Source organism: Meriones unguiculatus, chromosome 3 (genome assembly GCF_030254825.1).
Source record: "Meriones unguiculatus strain TT.TT164.6M chromosome 3, Bangor_MerUng_6.1, whole genome shotgun sequence".
Classification (NCBI taxonomy): domain Eukaryota; kingdom Metazoa; phylum Chordata; class Mammalia; order Rodentia; family Muridae; genus Meriones; species Meriones unguiculatus.
The window spans coordinates 35,859,227-35,883,396 of record NC_083351.1 but is presented as its reverse complement, the minus strand read 5'-3'; the positions used below and the strand labels follow the sequence as shown (position 1 = coordinate 35,883,396).

The following is a 24,170-nucleotide window of genomic DNA, read 5'->3' as shown; positions in this document are numbered from 1 at the left end:
GAACTAAAGGCTGCTGGTGGGGTGAAAGTGTGTGCTAAAGTAGGATAGTTAGAGCAGCTTGTTGCTGGAGAGGGAGAAGAGAAGCCAGAGAAGGAGAGGGAGCTATGGGTTGGAGCTGTTATGGAGGGGTTTGTTAGCAGGATCGAGGGTAGTGGAGGTTTCTTCTGGTTGAGACTTCACAGTGAGGAGTAGCTGAGTAGAGGGGGACACGAAATGCAGTAGTTGTAAAAGTCCTTTATAATAAACGGATTTAAGTTGCCATCAGGCAGCCATTTGCGTTCACTATCCAAAAGGTATTGGGGTCAAGTTTGGCGGTAAATGTGTATGAGTTTAGAAATCCAAGGGTCTGAGGTTCTTCAAAAGGCATGGGGGGGGGGGGGCTTAAAGGTTCTGTGGAAGACACAGTTCCCATGGGTGAGGATGGGAGTGACAGGCCTGAGCCTAAGGCATCCCAAGGACATAGGGAGGGCTGAAATGAGAAGGTACAAACTGACCAGTAAGTCATTACAAGACTGGCCAGGGACCAGAGCTAAAAGCACAAACAGACACCACCCCATACTGGGATGGGGTGGGGGAACTATGCTGATAGAGAAAACGAAGCCTCTCCCAAGGGAGAAGGCCAGCAGTGGGGACCGGCCAAGAGGGTCAGCTGTAGCCTTCAAGACTGGCTGGGCCACCTCCATCTCCAAGAATATTAGCGGGGTGCCGGACGGTCAGCGTTCAGTCCCCTGGATCCAGGGAAACGTTTACACCGACCAGGATAGGAGTACTTACTATTCTCCTCAGTGTTGCATGGCGCACCCAAGCATTGGTTAGCTGGAAAGTGAGCTTGTTGCAGCTGGACTGGAAATAGCATTTTGGGGTGGGACTTTGACCCACAAACTGGAACACAGGCACCAGGAGGGCCTGTGGAGTCACGGCCCCAAATGTTGTGATCTCAGTGACAGACGCCATAAAGTCACACCATGTGACAGATCTCTTGTGGGGGAGGTGGAGGGAAGAGTGGGCAGAGGAGGGGCTGAAGGTGTGTGACGTGGTGACAGCGGGATTGTGTTGCGTCTTGGCATGTCCTGCTGTCGCCGGGTCCCTGGGACAGGCGCCTCGGCGGTAGAGAGCCTGCTTGCTAACAGAGACCAGTGGCCCTGCTTCCCAAGCGTGATGCTGTGTAGTCAGGTAGCCTGCAGAGAAATGCTGGTCCCCACGGTTGAACTGCTCATTCAGGTTTCCACGACCTTTCTGCTAACTGGAGCATTCTGAAGCACAGCAGTTCCGGCGTTCCCACATCTGTGGAAAGCCACTCATTTATGATGGCCTTCAGGCACATCTCCTGCCCACCAGGACCAGTCCCAGCAGCAGTTCTGTCTGCTAAATTATCATACCACCCAGTCTCTGTGGCCAGGGGCTTACGGCTGTTCGCAAGAGGCCCTGCCATCTCCTGCTTGCTCCACTTCCTAACACCTGGTTAAAATTTTACTTCCAACTAAGACGTGATTTGCGTAAGGTTGACCGGTCAGCGCAGTGTTTGCCGAGTTTCAGGTTGCTTAAACCTTCATTTCCCTCCCCTCCACCAGTCTCACTTTGAAGTTCAAAAGCAAATTGATTAAATATACATTTTAGGAACTTCCCGATTTGTTTCTTAAACTGACAGAATTCTAAACTTTTTTTTTTTAAACGGAAGGATTTCCAGCTGTCAGCAGGTATAACTGGAACCACATGTCATCAGAGACTGAGGGGTTTTCCTGGTTTTTAGGATTCTTATTGAAAAGGAAGTAAGCAGGGCAGGCAGCTGGGGGCCCATGACAGCCAGCCTGAGCACAGATCGCATTTTAATTAGAAAATATAGATAGCACCTGCTTTATCGCAGGCCTCCCAGTACTCCTATCCCAAGGCGAACAAAGATTTGGTTTATATCCCACGAGCCTTAGTGTTTGCAAATTACAGAGCGCTTCTGAGAGGGCCTGGAATGCTGTTTGCCGAATACGGTGGAGACTGCAGCCAGGCTAGGCGCCGCCACCTTACCCCACCCATGGTCCCCCGCAGAAACCCCAAATAATGTTGTTTTCTTGGGAAACATTTCTCCCCCCTTTCACTGCAGACAGAGGAGGGTTTTCACGTTGCAAAGACAAAGGAGGAAGGAGTATGGGGCCGGAACAGCAAATATTAGATGTCACCTGCAGCAGCTGTGGTCTCTTGGGCTCAAAGCTCTGCCCGCAAGACCCGAATCTGAACTGTGTCGGCTGACGGTGCTTCCCATCCGTGACTCTTAATGTATTCTGCAAATGGTAGAGTGCAAATATCAAATGAAAGACAGAGCGAGCCTAGCGAGCCCCAAACCTCTTTCCTGGCTTGGTGTCCTGTGAGCTCTTGCAGTGGCCGGAAAGGCACTGGTCACTGTATCCTCACCTGGAGGAGCCCCTGGGACCAGAGCGTGACCTGGCTTCTTCTCCCTGGGTGCTGGAGTGTTGGAGGCCTAGGTCCTCCATGATGGATGTGCTTCTAGTTTAGTGACCAGGGACAAGTGTTGGCTGTCCCTCTGCAGGCATCACATTCCAGGCAGGTAGTGGTCACTGTACCTCCTGCAAGGGCTACTGCCATGGGCTCCCATTCACCAGGCAAATGCAGGGCCTTTTCCCTTTCCCCAGTTCACAGACCTTGCAGATGCCTTGCATTCCAGGAGCCCAGTGAGAAGAGCGGCTCCTGTGGTTTCTAATTAAACCCACAATTTAAATAACAATCCAGAAAGGGGGGTGCTAACCTCCTCCCTCCCTGGGGCAGCAGCTGGGAGACTGAGGACTTATTTGTCCATTGCTAGACACCTGACCTCATCGGGTGAGGGGGAAGGGCTCCTGAAGTTTGGGGTGAGGCTGAGAGGGGGCGGTTCATGTCCTTTTCTTTTGTTGTGAGGACTAGGGAGTCATTAATGAGAGAGGAGGTGCTGTGTTCTCCTGAAGTCTTCACTTAAAAATTGTCACCCTTCACCAGGAAGTGTGGAGTCACCTGTAGAGCGGTAGAATTGCCGAGATGCAGATATGCACATTCCGCAGAGACCTCGCCCAGCCTGAGAGCTGCCCTAGTGACTCATTCTTCCTCTCCCTCGGCAAAGGGCTGGCAGGGCTCTGGCCGGCTGCCGAGTGAGGGCACCAGGGTAGGCCTTGTGAGTGAGGATCTGGGGGCTCTGCTGCCCACCCTGGACCTCAGTGGCCCATCAGCTAAAGAAGGGTCTGCTGGCCTTTGGGCTCCAGGGCTCTTTTATTTTGACCCTGGTGGCTGTGCATTGCTGAGTTTAGTGTTTTCCTTTGGCCTGTCTGTGGCCACACTCATCTTTTAGAGTGTGTTGATCTCACCAAATTGTTGTGTGATGATCCACAGCATGATTGTGCTCCAGATTTGGAGGAAAATGGGATGCTGAGTGCGACTATCCCCGGCTGAGGCCTTGTGCTTCAGCCAGCACCAAGAGCCTGCCAGCATTTCTAGGCTTTCTGTCATCTCCCAACCTTTTCTCCGTTGCTGTTCAGTTAAGCCTGGTAGCACATTCCCCACGATGCCAAGTCTTCATCCCTGCACTTTGGATACACCAGACCTCTACCCAGCCCCTCTTCTAGTTCCCCCAGGGTGGGCTCACATTTCTGGATCCCCTTCCTCTCCTTGCTGAGCTAGCCCAGGAGCAGTTTCTGTTGGCTGGAGCAATGCCTGGCTGTGAACAGTGATGAAACAAAGCCAAAGATGGCCTCACACTCTCTTCCTCTCTGCAGGTGACCATAGCTGATGACTACTCAGATCCCTTTGATGCCAAGAATGACCTCAAGAGCAAATCGGGAAAGGGGGAGAGTGCTGGCTACATGGAGCCCTATGAAGCCCAAAGGATCATGACAGGTGCGTGGAGTGCTGGCACAGACTCCTAGTTTGTTTCCTATCACTCTAACTGAGTGCCCGAGATTGGGCAGTTCATAACAGATGTGGAACTTAAAAGGCGTGCTTCTGTGATTCTACCGGTAGGCACATTAAAGATCAGGTGGACATGCTGTTCAGGGCCTCATGCTACGTCATCGTGTGGCTGAAAACAGAGCAAACAAACCTGAACAGAAGAGCCCAAAGGAAGACCTTGGCTGCTCTCACAGTGACTAAGCCAGCCCTGCAGAGCAAGAACCCACCCACTTTCCCTAGATGGCATTTATGACGACTCCATCTTTACTACTCAAACAGCTGTCATTAAATCCCACCTCCCAACACTGCTGCATGGAGCCACTAGTGAACACTAAGCCAGTTCTTCAGGACAGAGAACATCAAACCATAACAGAGGGCTTACCGCTCTACACGAAGGGAAGAGCGGGGTCTGCTGGACATCTTGCTGTCTTCACTGTAGAAGTGTGCATGTTCAGTGATAGTTGAGGTTCAGTGAGCTCTTTTACACCCATACTAAAACAAATGTACTCATTGTGTATGTGTGCACGCACGTGCGCCTGCATGCAGAACGTAGGCTGCACGCGTGTGTATGTGGGGAGGATAGAGGACAGATTGGCAGGAACTGATTCTTCGGCCAGCTGAGTCCCAAGGTTTGAACTCAGGTCATTAGGCTTGGCGGCAAGTGCCTTTACCTGCGGAGTCACTTGGCTTGCCCCTTCCTCACATTTTATTGGTTTGTGTTTCACCAACATCAGGAAAAAAGCTTTTCGCTGAGAACACAGTTACAGTTACCAGAGACCCCAGAGTTACAAGAGGAAAAGGGGAGTTGGTTGGCTTAGAAACCCCTGAATGTAGAGAGGTAGTCACAAAACCTTCCTTGGAGCTAAGGACCAGGGCAGAAGCGGAAGCAGACCAGTTCACTCTTGACTGGCAGAAGAGGAGGGTACCTTGTTTTCACAGAAAGTGGTTCTGTGGCTGCCAGAGCAATGGGCTTCTTTGCAAAGTGCCTGGTGTTTGCTGCCCTGACCTCTTCCTCACTTGGAGACCACGACTGTCTTTATCCACACTGGTTTTTTTTTTTTTTAGAATACAGGGAGTTAAAAAGAGGAAATTTCTAGTGGCGGTGGTGGTGCATGCCTTTAATCTCAGCACTCAAGGAGGCAGGCTCAGGCAGATCTCTGGGAGTTCAAAGTCAGCCTGGTCTACAAAGTGAGTCCAGGACAGCCAAGGCTATACAGAGAAACCCTGTATAGAAAAAAAAAAGGGGGGGGGTGTTCTGCTTGTGAGGGTCTTGCCAAGGCTTCTGTGACAGTGGATTCTTCATGTGTACCATTACCATGGCAATTGATGGCATGATCATGGCCCAGGGTGTGCTGTCAGTGTGATTCAGATCAATGGACAGACCCAAAACTCCTTAGTGCTGGAGGCGACCATGGAACAGGGTGGCCCAGGAAGTTTAACTCTTTAGACTGGGTCTCTAGCCCAGACTTGTCTTGAACTGTGTAGCTAAGGATGACCTTGAACTTCTCATCCTGACTCTAACTTTATGAGCCACTATGCTCAGTTTTTGTGGCGCTGGGAACCCGCTCTTGGGCCAGAGGCAAGCTCACGCCCTAGCCACATTCCCAGCCCATCAAATGAAGCTCTGAGAGTTACCCACTTTGTGTCCCTTTTGGATATACTATTTCTGTTTCTGTGCTGTGTGTATGCGACGCAGGCCCTGGGCAGGGGTCAAGCACATCTAGAGTGGACTCAGGCCACTCAAGCAACCTCTGGGATTTGTCCTGTGTAGCAAGAACCTTAAATGAGGCAGTGACAGTGTTCAAGGCTGCTTTGAGCTGTTCACTAGTGCTAACTGAGGCAGCACGTTGTATGCTGGTGCCTCCTGTGTCCGTGACAGTAACAATGACAGTGGAAGTTGCCAGATGCTCTAGTCCTCTTTTGCAGTAGTTGACGTGGGATGGAGGAGTGGGGAGCACGTCTGTTTTTACCAGTGGAGGAGATGCTCCAGGCAACCCAGCTACATGGTGTGAGGCAGCTTTCTGGGTCAGAACCATCAGGCACTTTCTCCCTGGGCTGAGTGCTGTGGCTTAGTTTTCAGTTTCTAGGCAGCATTGCCAGTTCAGGCTTCACTGATGGTGGTGCTTGCTCCTCTGCAACCCTGGCTCCAGGTAGCTGGTCATGGAGAGCGTGTGTGAGCAGACAGCTGGCCCAGCCCTGTGGAGAAGTGAGTGTGTTCCTCTGACTGCCTCAGCCCAGTGTCTCCGCAAGTGGCAGCTGTGTCACCTGCAAGAACCATGGTCTGGACCAAGATAGATGCTCAGCTCCATGGCCTCTGTGCTCAAGTGCCTTCTGTCTGAGCCTTCTTTACCACACTACTCAAATCGCTTCCGGGACTCCTTAAACCTACAGCCAGTCAGAGGATGCAGCTCAGTAAGGGAGCATTTGCCCAGCCCAGGGAAGCCCTAGCCTGCCTCACTCCCCACGTTCCATACAACAGAAGACTCAGCTGGAGAGCCAGAGACCAGTTCAACAGTTTTCTTGGTGAACTGGGAAATTGAGGCTAAGAAAGCAAAAACAACTTAATCTTTTTGAGATTTATTTTTAACCTGCTGATTAAATATGAAGCTATTTCATGAATCACTAATCTGCTCATGCTCAGTGTTACCAAAGCAGAGAATATTGTGAGCCATGTGGAGGGTTGTAAGATATCGCACATGTGATTGGCTCCAGTGACCTCTGAGGTCCATGTTAGCCCTGAAGCCATGGATGCCGTGGTTCATTATGACTGCCTTATGCGCGCGCGCACACACACACACACACACACACACACACACAAAGTGTTTTAAAATAATAGTTCTAAAAGGCTGGGACTGTAGCTCCATGTAAACCGGGGATGGAGGACTACTTGAGCAAAGCACTCATAGGGGCCTTTTGTCCCTGTGCTCTTCGAGACTTCACCCACTCAGCCTTGCTGAGGCCTGTGAGGTACAAGCACTCTCCATTTGCAGAGAACACTCTGAGTCTGAGGTAGTGACCAAAGCAGAAGATCCAGGATCCTGCCCCCTTCCCCACCGCCCCAGTCCTTGCTTGGTTGCTAACAGCGCATAACTCAGCACCATTCGTAGCTCTTCCCAGAGTGTCGAGGAAGTAGACTGGACCCCCTCCCAGTGTTTCTTGTTAGTGCTTATGCAGCAGAAGTACCTTGGGGCTCAGGGATGCTGCAGAAATCACACCATGATTTCACCAGATATCACAATGAAAGAGATTTATTGTAGGGGGCAGTGACAAGCCACCTTGGAGCAGGGACAAGAGAGAGACAGAGAGCAAGAGAGAAAGTGAGGGAGCAGGCCTTGATGTTGGGAATCTTTTGAGAGACAGAGAACAAGAGAGAAAGTGAGGGAACAGGCCTTGATGTTGGGAATCTTTTCAAATGGGTTGCATTTGGTGGCTGGTGGTGATGAGGCTAGAGCACCCATATCTAACATCTCTAACCTTGGCCTTCAGCACCCTTTACAGAAAGTGCTCAGTGTCTGCTTATAAGATGACTCACTTCAGTATTAATTGAAAGCGTTTTCACATACTTTTTAATGTGTAAGCAATTATGCATTAAAAACCCTTAGCCTGTTGTTATTACTAAATCAGCTTTATGGCATAATGAGAGAGATTAAGAGAGGTCCCTCCACACAGCCCTGCTGCCCTGTCTCTTCTTCCCTTTGAAACTCCATATGCAGTAGCTGGGCTGTCCAAGAGGCCAGGAGGGACGTCCGTGGTGTTGCCTCCTCCTGTGTAGCCTCCTCTGGTGGCGCTGTGCTTTGCAGAAATAGCAGATGTATCGAAAACAGTGTTTTTCATGAGAAAAGGGGGAGACATTGGGGCTTCTAATTTTGGCTCCATCCTTGATTGGCTCTGTGGCCTTGGGCAGGTTGCTTCTCTGATCTGTAAGTCTGGATTCTGCTTCTTATGACCAGCTGTCAGAAGGAGCCAAATAAGGTAACAGATCTGGCTTGCCTATAAATTCTTAGGGTACTGTTTCTGGAGTCATCTCTAGGCACTGCCCTTGAGAGTCCCGAATCTCCAGACCTTTCCTGTGCAACACCCCCAAGTCTCTGGCAGGTGGCAGACAGGAAGAACACCCCTGGCCCTGCTGTTTATCCTGTTTATCTGGTCTAGACTCCAGTAAATGTTTCTGAGAGGAGAGCCCTGGGCCTTTCCTGAGATTCACAGTCATCTCTGCTGTTTGGGCAGCTGGTCTGGAGAGCTCAGGGCCTTCCCGTCCTTGCCCACGCTGCACAGGGCTGTGGACGCCACCCCTAGCACGTCCTCATTTGCCACTCATTCTCACCCGTCCTGCTATACAATTCTGCTTCCCAGAACGTCCCTGGACTCGCTCATGCCCCTCTGTCCCCAGGCCCCCAGGTGGGTTTATGCTTTAGCCTGCCTTGGTGGTCACAGTGTTCCCTCAAGAGTGTAACGGGATGAAGAACATTCTTTCTGCCTGGGGCCCAGATGGGCATGCACCGGCCAAGGTCGCACTGCAGCAGTACACAGAGACAGACTCAGAACAGAACAAGTCTGAGAACAGCGCTCCGGGGCCTTGTTTTGAAATGTCTGAAGCCTGGCCTGGCTTCCTCCCATGTGGTAGGCAGGAGGGCTCTGTCGGGGATGGCACAGAGTTCTCTGTTGGTCTGTCATTTACTGGAATAACCTACCTACCGGACAGGAAGGAGATAATCAAGTGTAAATAGATTCTGTATTAGTCATTGATGACTTCCCTGTTCTTGAGAAAGAGTGGAGCTTACACACCCAGCCTGGTACGACTCATCTGCCCGGCTGCAGGGTGGGTAGAGCGGTGGGAAGCTGGGTTTCCATGGTGATGGGACCCTCCAGAACTGCTTCCTCTGCTCTCTCCCACACCGCCCTTTCCCATGGAACCCCCGACTCTGAGTACATCCAGATTTTTCAGGAAAGATCAGCAAGACCAGAACATAGCCAGAGGTGTACACTTGTAACCCCAAACATCTGAGGTCAAGACAGAAGACTCACAAGTGTGAGCCCGGTCTCGGTGATACAGCAAGACCCTGTCTTCCTGAGGACAGTGTGTCTGCCTGCAAGCACGTGATCATCTTTATTGTAAAACAAGCAAAAAGTGACAGTGGAAAGATAATCTGGTCTTGAGAGGACAGGGCGTCCCCTCGGAGAGTGGCGCTGGAGGCAAGCTGCATCTCAGCAAGGACCCCTGCATCTTGTCTGATACTTCACCCCTCTTTCTCTGCCCCATCGTCTCAACACCTAGCATTATTGCACTTTCTCAGACTTTGACTTGCCTCTTACGTGTTCCAGGGGAGCGATCTGTGTTCCCTGTTAGGCACCAAGTGAAGTGGGTGCTTGGTACATACTGGTTGAATGAGTGAGTGTCCTAGGGGACCCAGGGCTGGCCTACAGAGCGCTGGGTGCCCCTCGTTGCTGAGTGACCCATCCTCTGAGGAGTGCTGAGTCTGAGTTTCAGGCCTTGCCACACACAGGGCTGTGGGCGGCTTCAGCTTCTTGATGGGAGGTAAGAAGAGCCCCTTGGTGTTCCCTGGCCAGCTCTGTCTCTTGGCAGACTGTATCAGGCCCAATTACACCTCTTCTCCCTCACTTTGCCTCCCTGGGCTGAAAGCTCCTTGGAGGAAGGGCCTGGGGCTGGTCTGAACCCATCTTCATTTCTCATCTGGATTTGGTAGATAGTCACTTATTAAAGTGGATGACTGAAGGTTGGAATGTAAGTCTGAATGGAGACTAAATGGAAGAACAGGAAATAAACAAATTGTTGTGGACAGCTCCTCCCGTTTGGTATGGACTTGCTTGTCCTCAACCACAGGGCTTCGGTAAAGGCACACTTTATCAGTTTAGTCGATAAGGGTTCTAAATACTGCTGGGTGCTGGCACTGTTGGAGTACTAGGGCTTGGAGGCAGCTCAGGACGAGGGCAGGGGCCACTGTCACCTGGCCATGGTTCCTGAGCCCGGGAACTTGGGGTTTTTCTTAATCAAGAGCAGAGTGGAGACCTGTCCTGTTCTCAGGAACTCAGGTCCATTGCAGCCCAGTTCCTGCTACCCTGGGCACACCCTGCAGGGGAGAGACGTGTTTCGGAAGTTGTTTAGGATAATGTGTCTGCTTGGGTACGGGACGGGTTAGAGCAGCAAGGAACAGTGGCTGGCGGACTGGTTCTGTGGCTCTGTGGCAGGACAGTCGGTTATCTAGGTCAGAGAATTGAGGCAGGAGCCTGGCAGTGGCTGTGCAGGTGCTACTGGACGGTGGCTTGGGAGAGCTTGCCGGCCACTGCAGCTCAGTGCAGAAGGGACAGGGAAAGCCAGGTGACCGTCAGTGGGGTCCTCTGTGAGTGGGAGGATGCTAGTTTCACTTCCCTGGCAGGAGTCATAGAGTTCAGATGTAGACACCTTTGGGGCTAGAAAGACCAGTTTATGTTGGTGTATTGGAGAAGGAGCTAGATGTCAAAGTACCGCAGAAGGCTGGGCCAGCAGGGAGGATGGGGCCCGTGGTTTGAGGAGAGAAGGTTTTCCATAGGGCTCACCAAGAACACCACTGTCAGTTTCTGCCCCACTAAAGCTTGAAGGGTTGGGTCAATGGCTGCCCTAAACCCTATCATTTGACTAATTAGTTATTGCTCCTCCTCTCCCCCCTCCCCAGCCCCAGTAGGGCTCAAGTGGCCTTTCTGGAAACTTGGAGGTGACAGGTCTGTATTTAAAGGGTGCTTTTTAATAGACTTGGCCAGGAACCTCCCTAGGGCTCTGAGGAAGCTGGGAGGATTTTTTCCATTGTATGGATGAGAAAGCCAGGTCACAGGGACAGTACCTTTCTCCAGGCCCCTCTGATGGAGGGCTCTCTTGTCTGGTGATGGACGCAGAGGGCAGCAAGTTTGGCTGTTTGGATACACTGGCGCTGCACCTGCCTCTGGTTCTGGCTTTCTCCCTTGGGTGTGTTTGACTGTGGCACACTGTCTCAGGGCCTTCCTGAAGCAGGCACCCTGAGTATGAACACATAAAATGATGTGGGGCTCTCTGACAGCTTGTCACCCCTCAGGGGTTTGGATGTTGAGAAAGGGCCTCACCACACCCTGCAAGTGGCTTTGAGGTATTTTTCTTTGTTTGTGTGAAATACGTGTATGTGACACCTGAAGGTGGGCGTGTTCGTGCCACACGTATGGAGGTCAGAGGACAACTCTGGAGTCAGTTCTAGACTTCCACCTTTACGTGGGTTCTGAGGATTGAGCTCAAGTTGACAGCCTTGAATAGCAAGAGCTTTATCTGCTGAGTCACCTCACCACTCCCCCACCCCCACTACAGGTTTTAATGGCACTTAAATATCACCTACCCTGCCCCCTTTCCGTCTTCATGTGCTCATGAATATAGGTGAATGCATGCAAAGGCCCACGGTTGATGCTGGGAACTGTCCTGAAATCACATTCCCCATTAGTCAGAGAAGCAGTATCTCAGTCAAACCCAGTTTGCCGCTACCAGGGCTAGTCTCAATATGGCCCTGTTTCCTAGCCAGATTGCTCTGTGGACTACCCCCTCTTCCCCCCGTTCCCCGTTCTGAGGCTAAAATTACAGGCTGGCCACCATGCTCACCCAGCATTTATGTGGGTTCTGGGGACCTGAAATTCAGCCCTCACTCTTGACACTTTAACCTTGAGCTGTTTCCCCAGCCCCTCACCCCATTTCTTTGCCATACTGAAGGTAAGATCTGAGGTGGGCAGATCTGAGGTCACTCTCCTCAGACTGGCAGCACCAGGGTTTGAGATACTGGCTGGGCTCTCCTGTGTCAACTGTGTCCTGGTCTGAACTTGCTGGTTTAGGTAGAATGTCATGGGATGATAAGACAGTAGACTATCCTGGAAGGAGGCCACATGGTCTCCAGCCACCTCATTCCTCTGCGAGTGTCCACTCTGCTTCTCTGAGGCTGGCATGTAGCTCTGGAGGGCTCTCCATCCTCCCAGGCTTTAGGTGTATGTGTGGGGACTAGCACATATCCTCATGTCCCCTTTCCCCTACTTATGTGTCCCCTTCATGAAGCCACCCTCCCTAGTGTTCCAGCCTTTGGCAAACTCCACCCTTCCCCCTTAACCATGGGCGTGGGTCCTCATCTTTCTCATGTGGACAATCTTATGCTACCCGGCCTTCCCAAGTACCCCCTGTTTGTGGCCTGGCACAAGAAGGGTCTGGGGGAGAATTTGCTGCCTCAGCAGATACACAGATACTCTTTCCTTGCTGCTCTCTTGTCTGGGACCTTCACCCTGGACTTGAATTTGGGTGTTGGATTCATGGCTTGCGTAGTTTAGGCTCACTGTCCCTTGGAGCCCTCCACCTGCCAAACTGTAGCTTTCCCTAGCTTCCCACGGTCTTTCAAGTCCTCTGACAGCTGCTGCTCTAGTATCTATTCCGATGTGCCCACTGACTTCACCTCACAGCTTCCCTCCTGCCTCCCTAAGGCCTAGTTCCTCTTTTATTTGTTGAGAGCCAGGAGCAGAGGCTGCGTGGCTGTGGGAGTCCCGGAGAATCCACCGTGAGTTTTGTTCCCAGGGTTGTACGGAAACAAGACAAGGAGGCCACAGTGAACTGAGGGAGCTTGTGGTCCTGGGGGTGGTAGTGATGGGGCTGGGTAGCTGTGAGGTCAGCCTGAGTGGACCCTTGGGGCCAGTCCTTTCCTGCCTCCGTTAAATGAATGAATGAATGAGGACAGGAGCCACAGGCTTCTTCCAAGAGTCTGCTGAAATGCTTGAGGTGTGTCCTGGGAACCTAGAGCTGCTATTGGGACAGATGGAGTGGGACAGTGTGAGAATACAGTAAGACAGAGAAAGGGCTGCCTGCCTGCAGCTCTGGCCTGCCTGGCCCGGGAGAGCTTAGGAGGTTTTGTGGAGCATCCTCCTGTTCTGAGCGCTGCGGCACTAGGCTGCAAGGTTATGGCCTACTTGGGCCCTGGCCGAAGGGGACCAGCTCAGTAGTGGCTGGCCTGGAGTTGGATCCAGTATGCACATAGACCTCTGCCTCATTTGAATGGGTCTGCAGGGCCTGGTGTGATCCACTCTACTTGTGGTAGATGACAGTAGACTCTTTCCTCTGATGACAGGTAGGAAATATTGGGCTTAGAGGCAAGTTGATATGCTGGCGAGGGTTGGAAGGGTCACCAGAGGGTCTCTCCTGCAAAGCAACCCCAGAAGCCTTTGTTCATGGTTTGCTATAGGATCTCAGTCCTGTGCAGTGTCTGTCTACCCGGGAAAATTGCCTAAGCCTCGGGTCCTGTGTTGAGGGGTTGCTTGTCACCACTCCAGTCCTTCAGAACTCGAGGCTGAGGGGGAGACAGATACATTCCTATTCTTTCTTTGTCTCCTCCCACCTCTCGTCTGCAAGGCCACAGAAGTAAGTACAGGCAGGCAAAGCTCTGCAGTAAGTAGGCTGGGCCCAGTGTGCAGGCCCAGGGATGTGTAGCTTGCACTGGAGTTAGCTGGAACCCACAGAGCGCCCACCTTCCCACCCTCAGGGCTGCCTGTGGACCTGTCAGGCAGGACTGCAGAGGACCCAGTTCAGGAGCCTGCAGCCTAGCCCACCTGGATGAATCAGTAAGTGAGAGCATCCAACAGCAGCAGCCGTAGCACAGAGCAGCCAGGCTTCCCAGTCCCCAGAGCCCGCACGCTGGCACACTCAGGGAAGGGAGAGTCATAGTGGTGTCTGGAAAGAGCCCTGGCTTTGACACTAGACTCAGGGCTGTGGTTACCGTCTTTAATTACTCTGTGTTGCTGTGCCAGGGAGGCAGGCTTGGCAATCACCTCTCCTGACAGGGTGGCTCCCGCTCCCTGTGTAAGCAACGACAGGAACACATGCTCACTTGAGGTTTCGCTGTTGTGAAAGGGCCATTCAGAGTTGCCTTCCCCAGGGCTTCTGCCTTCCTCGATAGGAGAAAGGGTGAGCCACATAGAACCAAGCAAGAGCTTTATTGCTGTTGCTGCTGCATGCTGGCTCAGTCTAAGAAGCTGAGAGAAAAGAACAAGCTTTTTCCTGATACTAAGCAGCAGGGAGGGGGTCAGAAAGCCCCTCTGTGTTTCCACGCTGAACACATACCTGCTCCTTTGACTTTCATAACAATGCATATACAGAGAACAGTGTCTCCAGGGCTCGGAGAAACCAAAGGATTTCCTGGAAGTCTCACAGGCAAACAAGACTGGAGTCCAGCTCCAGGCAAAGCAGTCCAGGCTGGGTTGGGTGAGTGGCTTTCTGAGGTCTGACCTTCTTGTGGCAAATAAAGCCCCTGAGCCCCAGGCTTCTGGGGGCTAGTTGCCACATACTTTTTAGAGCTGGGGAGCACAAAGACTTTATAGGCTTAGTTCTGCACACTGCGAAGAGGAACTCTGTGCTAGCTGCTCAGATTCTCTGACAGTCACTCCAGGTCATATTGAGGGGCAAGCCACCTTAAGGCCCTGTTCCTCAAAGACCCCTATTGGTGCATGGCTCTGGTTCTGAGACCAGGATTCCATGGTTAGAGGGTCTCCTGAAACATCTCAGGCTTTGCTGTGCTCTGTCAGCAAGCTTCAGAGTTCTCCCTGATGTCCTCCTGTTTTTCTGTCTGCTGCAGGTGTGTGGGGGGTGTGTTTATTTTTGTGCCCTCTTGCCCTCCTCATGTAAGTCTGAGGACCTAGTTGGGCTGAGAGAATAATGGTAAGCCACCTACCATAGTGTGGTGGTGCCAGCCACGTATGGGCCTTGCAGAGTTGTAGTTCTGACACAGAGAACCTTGTCAGCCTGGGAAGAGGACAGGAGGCTCAACCCTCCCCCTTCTCCTGGTCTGACTTGCACGTTGCATTGCTTCTCTTGGGGTCTCAGTTTTCCCTGCCTTTCCAGTCAAAGCTCTGACCCTGAGGGGACTGCAGTATTAGGAGGCCCGGGATAGTGGTGGTAGCGGTAGATGCACTAAACGCACACAGATCCTGCCAAGCTCAGAAACACCCATCTCTCCATCACAGATACCTTCCGGGGCTGGCTGCTGGTCTCCAGGGTGCCCAGCTGCTATCAGACCTCCATGTAACATGTGATACGCGCTGTCAGCAGCTTCCCCTCAACACCTCAGAAACCAGTTTGTGAACAGAAGACACACTTGCTTCCCTAGGGGATAAATTGTGTTTTCTCTTTGAGACTGAGTTTCATACTTAGCCCTGGTTAGCCTGGAACTCACAGAGATCCTTCACGCACCACTGCTCCTGGCTTCTTAATTGTTCTTAATTGTACTTAATTGCACACAGGCGTGGAGCACAAGAAGAGGTGAAGGGTGAAGCCATTGGGGTTTGGCTGCCCTTCGCTGCCTCCCACCCCTCCAGGGGAGAGGGAGATCTTAAGGAGGGAGTGCGGGCTGAGTGGCCCGACTCAGGTTCTTCTCACTGTCCTGATGAGTTTCCCAGGTCTGTGATCTCATGGATCTTGTCACTCACTGGCTGGAAGCCTTTGCTTTGTGCCATGGATCCACGGACTTCAGGTCTCCCCCCAGCCATGCCTTCCCATCCTCAGGGCTCCTCCAGCAGCACGGCAGAGGGCCTGTGGAGCACGGTGACTATGGCCCTTTTCTCTCAGCCATCCAAGCCTTGCTTGCTTTTGAAGTCTGTTGCATTGCTACAGACAGTAACTAGTTGAACTGTGTGATCTCTTTTTCTGTCCTGAAAAAAAAAAAATGAGCATCCCCAAACTGGAGACTATCCAAGCAGTTTGAAAACAGGCCATACTAAGACCATTTGTCTGGCTCTGAGGGGTGCCCTGAGGCTCTGGGGTGTATGTGTTTTGGGGGAGTTTACAGCAGTGGAGTCGGCTGTGGTGAGGAACCCTTGGCCAACAGCATCAGGGTCTTTTGACTATTAGGGCCCTGGCTCCTACCATCTCTCCCACAGAGCTGCCCTGCTACTGGTCATTATTGCTCCTTTTGCCTTGGAATTGTAATAGTAAAAGCCCCAATCAGCAGGAATGCTCTAATATCCACTGTGCTCCCCTTTATGGGGCAGATGAGCCAGGCAACTGCTTTATAGGCCATGCAGCTCCACCATAGCAGAAGAGTCACCGGGGCCCCTACCTGCTTTATTGTCCCCATTGGTGCTGTGATTCTGGCTCCTCTCTGTCTCCATTCTGTTCCAAGGCCTTTTCCCCTAGCTAGGATTTTTGTGTGGGATTCAGATCCCAACTTGTATTGTCCGTGTCCCCCCTCTCTGTCCCTGCTTTTGTCCAGCTCTTGGATGCTACTGTCCACTTGAACACCTGCTATTTGATAGCCTGGCTGCCTAGCCTGGGAATAGAGGGGTGGACTGCAGGAGGCCTTAGGATGGTGGTGCTGGACTGTCGGGTTGAGAGCCACAGGGAGGATTTGAGTGGGGTGGCAGCTCTTCAACCTGGGTACTGTTCCTTCAGCAGCTGGGCACAAGGGACTGGTGTAAATGAGACACGGGCCCCTGTGTAGGGAGGAGGGGGTCAAGCATGGCCCTAAGTTTGTTTTTTCTGGTCATGGAGCCCTGCAAGGATGATGTGTGGTCACCAAAATTCCAGGAAAGAGGGAACATGAAAGGCTTTTGAGGGTCAGAATTTGAATCGAACCCCAGAAGATAAACAGGTAAAAGGTAAGCGGTTTTCTGGGGTCTCCATGGACCAGCATGATGACCATCAGGACTCATCTTGTCTTCATAGGCACTGAACTGGTATCAAAGCTGGGTCTTGAACATCATGCAGATATGGGAGAAGAAAACTGATAGGTTTGTAGGAGTGACAGTAGTCTAGCCATAGCCAAAGGTGGACTGCGCCACCCCAAGGAGCCAGTGTGGCTGTTGCATCACAGGTTTATGAGGACATGTGGCTGCCAGCATGTCCAGTGACTGGGACCTTCCAATTCCCTTTTACAAAAGTTTGGGCATTACCCTGAGGTAGTCTGAAATTGCTGAACCTTCATCTTTCTGCCCTGCTCCCACAACTCATTCGACTAATCTTTCCCTGGATTGCATTCTTAAGCTCATTGGAATCCTGCTGATAGCAGATGGGCACTGGGCCACATGGCACGATCATCACATAGAGCCTCCACTCCCAAAGAACCGAGGTCCACGTGGAGAACGCATCCAGGACTGCAAGCTGCAGCCTCAGTCAGTCACACGGCAGCTTTCAAAGCCAGCACCGGAAACGTCTTAGAACCTTGGATGATTAAGTGGCACTAAATGGAACAGTTCTCTCAGTGCTAGTTCTGGAACCAAAGGGCCAGTTGGCCTTCCCCAAGAGGGTCAGGGGTGGCACTTGGAGGAGGTGAAGTCTAAGTTGGCTTTGGAAGCCTTGGAGTGTTGAAAAGAGGAAAGTCATTTTTGGTGGGTGGGAGCGGGGTGCTGACCTTGACTTAGAGCAAGCAAGCCCATCAGTGGCCGCCCTGAAGTTGTCACTTTGAATCTGTGCAGTGTCAAGGGCTGGGGAGCCAGCCAGTGTCCTGGAGATAAGAACTGTAGATTCACATGCAAGTATTTACTGACTTAACATTTATTTTCAGCCAACTGCCACATTATATAAGTACTGCCTTTGAAGTTACACAGGCCCGTGCAGTCTGCTCATGGATTCTTCATGATTTGGGGTTTGGAATCTGGGACCCTCCATGTATGAATTAGAAAAACTTCAAGACTGCTATCCATAGAAACTGATTCTTATGAGCAGACTTAAACATGAGCCCAGCTGAGCCTATAAAATTCAGAAAGCTTTACTTGGGGACCCACAGTTTCACCGGGTGGCCGCCCTGCCTTGTTCCTGCCTTTTCTCCATTGGGCACACAACATGGCAGCTTGGACACTTTTCAAAACAGCCATTTCGGGTTGTCTGACTTACAGACGTCTCCAGGCAGTGGGGGTGGGAGGATAGGTTCTGTTTTAAGCAGTAAGACCTTCCTGCTGAGCCTGTAAGAGGAATTAGTTGCAAATTAAAGCCCTAGGAACCAGAATGATTTGACCTATTGTGTGGAACAGCTGGATGGGAACCAACTGGAATTTTGAAAGACATCTGCCTGAGATGTAGGTTTGGGTCTTGGAGCAATTGATCCATTCCTTCTGGAAGATAGAGAGGAATACACTCAGGGAACCTGGTAGTAGTGACCTTCTCTGTGAGGTGGGTAGGGATGGTGGGGCATTGGTCAGTGTGGTCAGCCTGTGATGTGGGCCCCTTGCATGGGTTTGTGAGGTTTCTAGATTCCTTCCCCCGCCACTTCCTGGCTCCCTGGCTTCTCTTATGATGCCTTCTTTTGTTAACGTATTTGACGTTGTCATTGATAAAAGCAAAGTAGACAGGAGCCTCCCCAGTAGAGGAGGGATGCTGGGAGGCTCCTCAGCAAGCTCTCTGAGGCTCTGCTGTCCCTGAAGCTTGGCACATGCCATGACCACTGCCTTTATGCAGGCTGGCAGGTGCCCAGCCAGCTCTGACAGGGCTGGAGGTAAGATTTGGAAAAGCAGAGGTGTTTTTTAGTCGGGGGTAGGGGTAGAGAGCTGAGCTATTAGGTCTGGTGGCAGTTAAGTATCCATGATAAAAGGCATTCTGCACCCAGGAATTTAAAGACTCCTGGTGACAGAGGGGTGTGTGTTGGGGAGGGGGTTTCACCTCTGTCTCTGCAGCAGGAGGGAGATATGCCAGAGCCTTAGGTCATGTGGCTTCTGGCCAGTGCCTCCTTGTCAGGGGGATGTGAGTGAAATCTGAAGTGAGTCTGTGAGTGTCTGTGAGGTGGCAGCTGTACCATGACAGCTGCCGCCCTCCCCTCGGGCTCTGGCCAGCCCTTGCCTCCCCCAGTGCTGCGAGGAAGCTTGTCTGGCAGCAGCACTCAGCTGTCAAAGTACATAAGTGGTTGTAGTTTCCAGCTCAGGGAAACATGCCAAACGCCAGCAGATGATGTACTTAGCGAAGCACCCAGGAAGAGGCTTGGCTCCAGACAGCAGGTTTGAGGTGCCGCGCCAAGGTGCTTATTTCCCGTGGGCTTGGTGGCTGCTTTGGTGCAGGACTGTCAAACTTCTTAACCCACGGAACGAGTGTGTCTTGTTAGGCTCAAGCGGAATTGCCTTTCTGGAGGGAGGCGGATACGGAAAATACCGAATTGTGTGTTTGAAGCTGACTTTGTCCAGTATAGAACGGCATCCCTTCTCCTGTGGACTTGAACCAGCCCGACTGCCTGTGAGTCATGTGTACCAGATGTCAGCTAGGAATGAGGTTGTGGGACCCTGCCCGTGTGTGTATATCCCTCCCTAACGTGTAACATCTGCACGGGGTTTTATGGTTTACAAGCCTCTTTTATATCCTTTGTCTGGTTTTACTTTATAACAGCCCCGCGAAGTCGATATTAATTTTCTCCCCACTCCACAACTGAGCCGACAGGACTCCGCTGGGACCGGCCAGTCATGAGTCATGAGCTGGTGTATGTTAGAGCCAAGGGTTGAACCCAGCTCCAGAGTGTGCCCACGGATATGTAGAGCTGCCTCCATAGTCCATGACCGAAATCATGACGGAGAGAGAACTTAGTTGTTTGATTTTGTATTTCATTCTGTCGTGAACAGGGTTGAAGGCTGAGTGAGAGGTAGGGTGGAGTGGTGCTTGCCTAGCATGCTCAAGGCCTTCCTTGGCTTAGATCCCAGAGCAGAACATACCCAGTGAGGACGCAGCAACGGAAGATAATGACGCCTATATGCCTCTTGTGCCTTATTTTTTTAGTCGCTAAGGCCTGTCATCTACCTGGAAGCCCAGAAAGGTTGAAGGGCTTGCGGGGTCACCAGCTAGAAGGGGGCTGGCCAACAGGTCAGTCCACGCGTCCTGTCTTCTGCCTGCTTGTGTTGTGGTACAGTCACATCGAAATGTAGACACAAAAGAGTTTCAAAAGGGACCATTCAGTAAATGAGTGCTCCAGGAGCTTAGTGGGTCACTAAGTTTGGTCACTTTGAAGACAAGGAAGTTGCCTGAGGGCAGGGTGCTGTCTAGAGGCCTCCTGACCTCCAGCCCACATTCCCACAGTGTTCCCTCAGCCCATCCTCCACCCAGTAGTTCTCAGCCTCAGACAGACCTTCATGTGGTGAGGTTCTGTAAGTCCTGGCGTGCCCTGACAGTTGACCCCAGTTCGCTGTCACCGGGAAGCTGGAGGAGAAGCTGAGGTTGCAGAGTGAAGGAGCCGGTAACTGCTGCCCCAGCCTCACAGCCGAACGCCTCCTTTCTCAGTGTTGAGCCCACATCCAGCCACACAGTTATTTTTAGGTGGGAACTTCCTATTCTGTGTCCATCCCGCTCTGCCCCCTCCCCAAGCTGAGCATATGTTTTCTGTCTGGCAATGGTGCCGGAGCTGCCTTATTTTTAGCATAGCTTGTTTTTTCCCCTGACTTTCCTTTTCTTCTAATTTAGAACGTGCGTGTACATGCACACTCTCTCTCTCTCTCTCTCTCTCTCTCTCTCAAGTACTCAAATAGGCATTCTTCTCCACCCCACCCTTCGCTCTTCACTAGGTCCCAGGATGCCATCCGTGAGGCAAGTGCTAAGCTCCGTCTAACTCGAGAAGGGAAGAGGCAGTGGCTTCAGCCTGTCTTGAGGATCGGCTTGCGCTGCACACCGCTGTCTGTTTATGAAAGTCTCCTCACCTGTCACCCTCCCCTTCCTGCCTCTAGCTCTGCTCTGAGGCACTCTACATGAACTGAGTATAAGTGCCTACAGCGGCTGCTGGAGAACCTAGAGTTAGCCTGTGTGTGCGTAGATGATGCTCCGAGGCCCTAAGCCTATCTGGTGTTCACGACATTTGATTGTGGCCAGAGGCAGTCCACAGATGACACTTGCCGTCGGACCACAGTTAATCACATTTCGCCATTTCATTTGTGTGAACTGTGGGGCTGGGTGTGGTGGCACATGCTGCCATCCCAGCACTGGGGAGGCCGAGGCAGAAAAAGTTGTAGTTTCTGTGGCTGTAATAAAATACCCTGATAAAAGCAGTTAGGTAGGAAGGTTTTATTCCAGATTATAAGACGAAATTCTAATTTAGGAAATTACAACAGCTAATCGCATTATATTCCTGACCAAGAGCTAAGAGAACCGAGCACACATGCTTACCTGCTTGCTCTCTTGCTCGGCAGTTTCTACACTCTGACAGTGCAGGACACCCTGCCCAGGGACTGACGCCACGAACAGTGGGCTAGCTCTTCCCACGTCCGTTAACTGACACAGTCCCTACATACAAGCCCAGTGTAGACAATCCCTCACTGAAACTCTTCCAGGTGTTATCCCAGGTGACAGTTAAAATGAGCCACCGTACAGGCCACCGTAGACCATACGAGGAGGCTCTCTCTCAGACAAACAAACAAAAAGCACAAGGGCCGGGGAGATGGCTCAGCCATTAAAGTGCCTACCTGAGGTAGACCCCTGCACTGATGTAACAATCAGATACGATGATGTTTGTCTGTTACAGTGGTGAAGTGGGGAAGGTAGAGATAGGTGAGTTCCTGGAATGCATTGTTCAGGCAGCCAGGCCAGACCATGAGCTCCAGGTGCAGGGAGAGACCCCATCTCCGAAAATACCTCAGAGGTAAAGAGCACTGGCTGCTCTTCCAGGGGACCCACGTTCAATTCCCAGCACCCGGTGGCAGCTCCCAACTGCCTGTAACAGCTGCAGTTCCCGGAGATCCAATGCTGTTTTCCGGCAGCTACACTCACATGGTACACAGATAATGTATTCATGCAATACACTGTACACAGAAAATAACTCAAATGTAAATAAAGACAAAACCGGTCACTTCAAGCTTCCTATCTCAGGCTTTGGACGTGTCAACAGATGAAGTAGAAACTGAACAGAAATAATCACCAGGACAGAAGCTGTTGGTCCAAAGCCTGTCCCAGCAGAACATGGTAGATGAGGAGGGATTCTATGGCACTCTGATGAAAGCAGATGTGGGAAATTCCTGCTGCCACATACAAGCTTGGGCATCTTTGCTTATCTTGGCCTCAGTTTCTCCATCTGCCTCATGGCTAAGGTAAAACAAACGGTACCTGTCTCAGTATAGACAGGAGCAGGTGTTGGCAGGACCAGTAATGAAGACGGCTTCATCAAGAAGCTGAAGCAGGAGGATTGCGTCTAAGCCAGTTGGGCAGCACAGTGCCTAGTAAGATCTAGGCTTACAGATGTGTAATGGAAGTTTTGAGTTCTTTGTAAACTCAGTTATGTTATGTAAAAATGCTTTTGTTTTAATCCCAAGTGTGGGATTTTAGTTGGACTATAGTTTGTCCACACCTGTTAATTGTTACGTGTGGAGCATGGCTTTTGCTAGCTGGTAATGGCCTTCCATGTGTCCCATGGAGAGGGGCGTGGTCTAGGACTCAGAGTATAAGAGCCTAAAAAGAGAAGGTATGGGCATTTGGTATTGGTGTTGGCCTATGGCATGAGGCAGTTTGGAGAGACCAGAGACTAGAAACGGTGTGGCATTTTGGAGCAGACAGACAGAAATGTTTTGGGGCACAGCAGCATGGAGGAGCCAGCTAGCTGTGTCCACAGTTCATGGAGATTGGTACAGAGCCCTAAAAGAACTCCTTGACCCTAACTAGCTTGGGGAAGTAAAAGGGGCTGGGCCCACTCTCCCCACTAACCTTTTGGTGGGAGGGAGGTAGAAGCCTGAACACCCCAAATAAAATAGAGTTTAAAAAAACACAGCCACAGGTGGCATTCGGCCTCAGAGATGGGTGGGCAAAGAATGGTGTGTGCCTAGTGTAAAAAAATTCAGTCCAGACATAGAGTGAAAAATGAAGACTGCGTCTTCGCGGGGAGCACAGAGGAGGGTATCTTCCATCTTATTCCTTGGAGACGGGGTCTGTGACTGAGGCTGAAGCTTGGCCGGGGGGTGCATCTGTCTGCCCCCTAGTGCTAGGGTGACAAGCATGGTTTTCACACGGTGCTGAGGGCTCCAATTGCGGTCCTTACGCCTGCAAAGCAAATGCTCTTTGCCAGCTCTACAGTCTAAGCCTATCTTTAAAAAAAAAAAAAAAATCCTTATTTTTACTTTTAAAAATTGTTACTTGTTTGTATGTGTGTTTAGGTGCATACGTGTGTATTTGTGCGTGTATGGGTGTACCCATGTATGTGCACATATGTAGGTCAGAGGACAACTTGCAAGTGATTCTCCCCTAGCTCGTGGGTCCTGGGACTCCAGCTCCAGTCGTCAGGCTTTGAGGCAATCCCCTTCACCTGCTGAGCCAGCTCACTGGCCCAGCTCACACATTTTTTACATACTCGTATGTTCAGGCACATTCTTTTTGCATAAATGCTGGCTCTTCACAGATCTTGTCTGGGGTGATTAGTCCCTGTAGATGCCTCTATCAGGTGATGCAGTGCTCTCCACTTTTCTGTTCACGTGAGCATCCAAGTCCATTTTTTTTCTGCCTCTAGGTCTAGGTATTTTTAGAAATAAACTCCAGGCCATACGGTGTTGGAGTCTTCTACCAAGCTTACCTCTGTAGAGGCCATCTTCAGTTTATATTCCCTCTAGCAATCTGTTAGTACTATTTCTTTTCCAGAATAGACAAGTAATTAAATTTTTTTCTGTACTAAATTCTGAATTTGTAGCAGATTTGTTTGTTTATGTTGTTCCTTCAGCTAGTATTTTTGGAGCGTCTGCAGAGCAAGAATCTGTGTTGGGAATCACGGGGGCCTGTCAAGATGGGTTAGACTTGAACCCAGTCCTTGGAAGCAGAAGGGGCTAGGATCTGAGCTTGCTCCTTCTTTGCTAGAAGATGACAACAGTCTCAAGCCCCACCCTTAACACACACACACACACACACACACACACACACACACACACGTCGGACAGAGACTCCAGGCTGGGTCACTAGAAGCAGCGAGTTGAGAAGTGGAGGGAGGGTGGTCTCTGCGTGCTGTCTCCTAGGGCCACTGCTTTTGGGTCCAGAGGCGGGCGATGCTTCTCAGTGTGGAGTCTCTGCAGGGTACATTCTCAGGACCCCATGGAGGGGCTGCTGCTGGTTTCTTCTTCCTTTCTGCTGGCTGTTTGCATGGAGTGGTCTGTAGGAGCCGTTGGTGGAAGCTGAGCCCACTGGTGAATAACTGGGTATGGTAGCTTTCAGTTTCCTGGCTCTCCAGTCCACCTCCCTAGGCCCCTCCCAGCACAACTAGGTCTGTTGTGCTGTCACACTGGGAGACACGAGAGGTGACAGCAGAGCTGAAGGAGTCGAGGGAAGGGAGAGTAAACCCCTCACTCAG

The 24,170-nt window shown here is 51.3% G+C and overlaps 1 protein-coding gene across 1 annotated transcript in view; it reads left to right on the top strand.

The window, feature by feature from the left end:
- Positions 1-24,170, top strand: part of Shb (SH2 domain containing adaptor protein B) — a 114,315-nt gene that overhangs the window by 44,001 nt on the left and 46,144 nt on the right. The window contains exon 2 of the mRNA XM_021658156.2: positions 3,753-3,873. Within this exon, the coding sequence (XP_021513831.1) occupies positions 3,753-3,873 (121 nt within the window). The remainder of the gene's footprint in view (positions 1-3,752; positions 3,874-24,170) is intronic.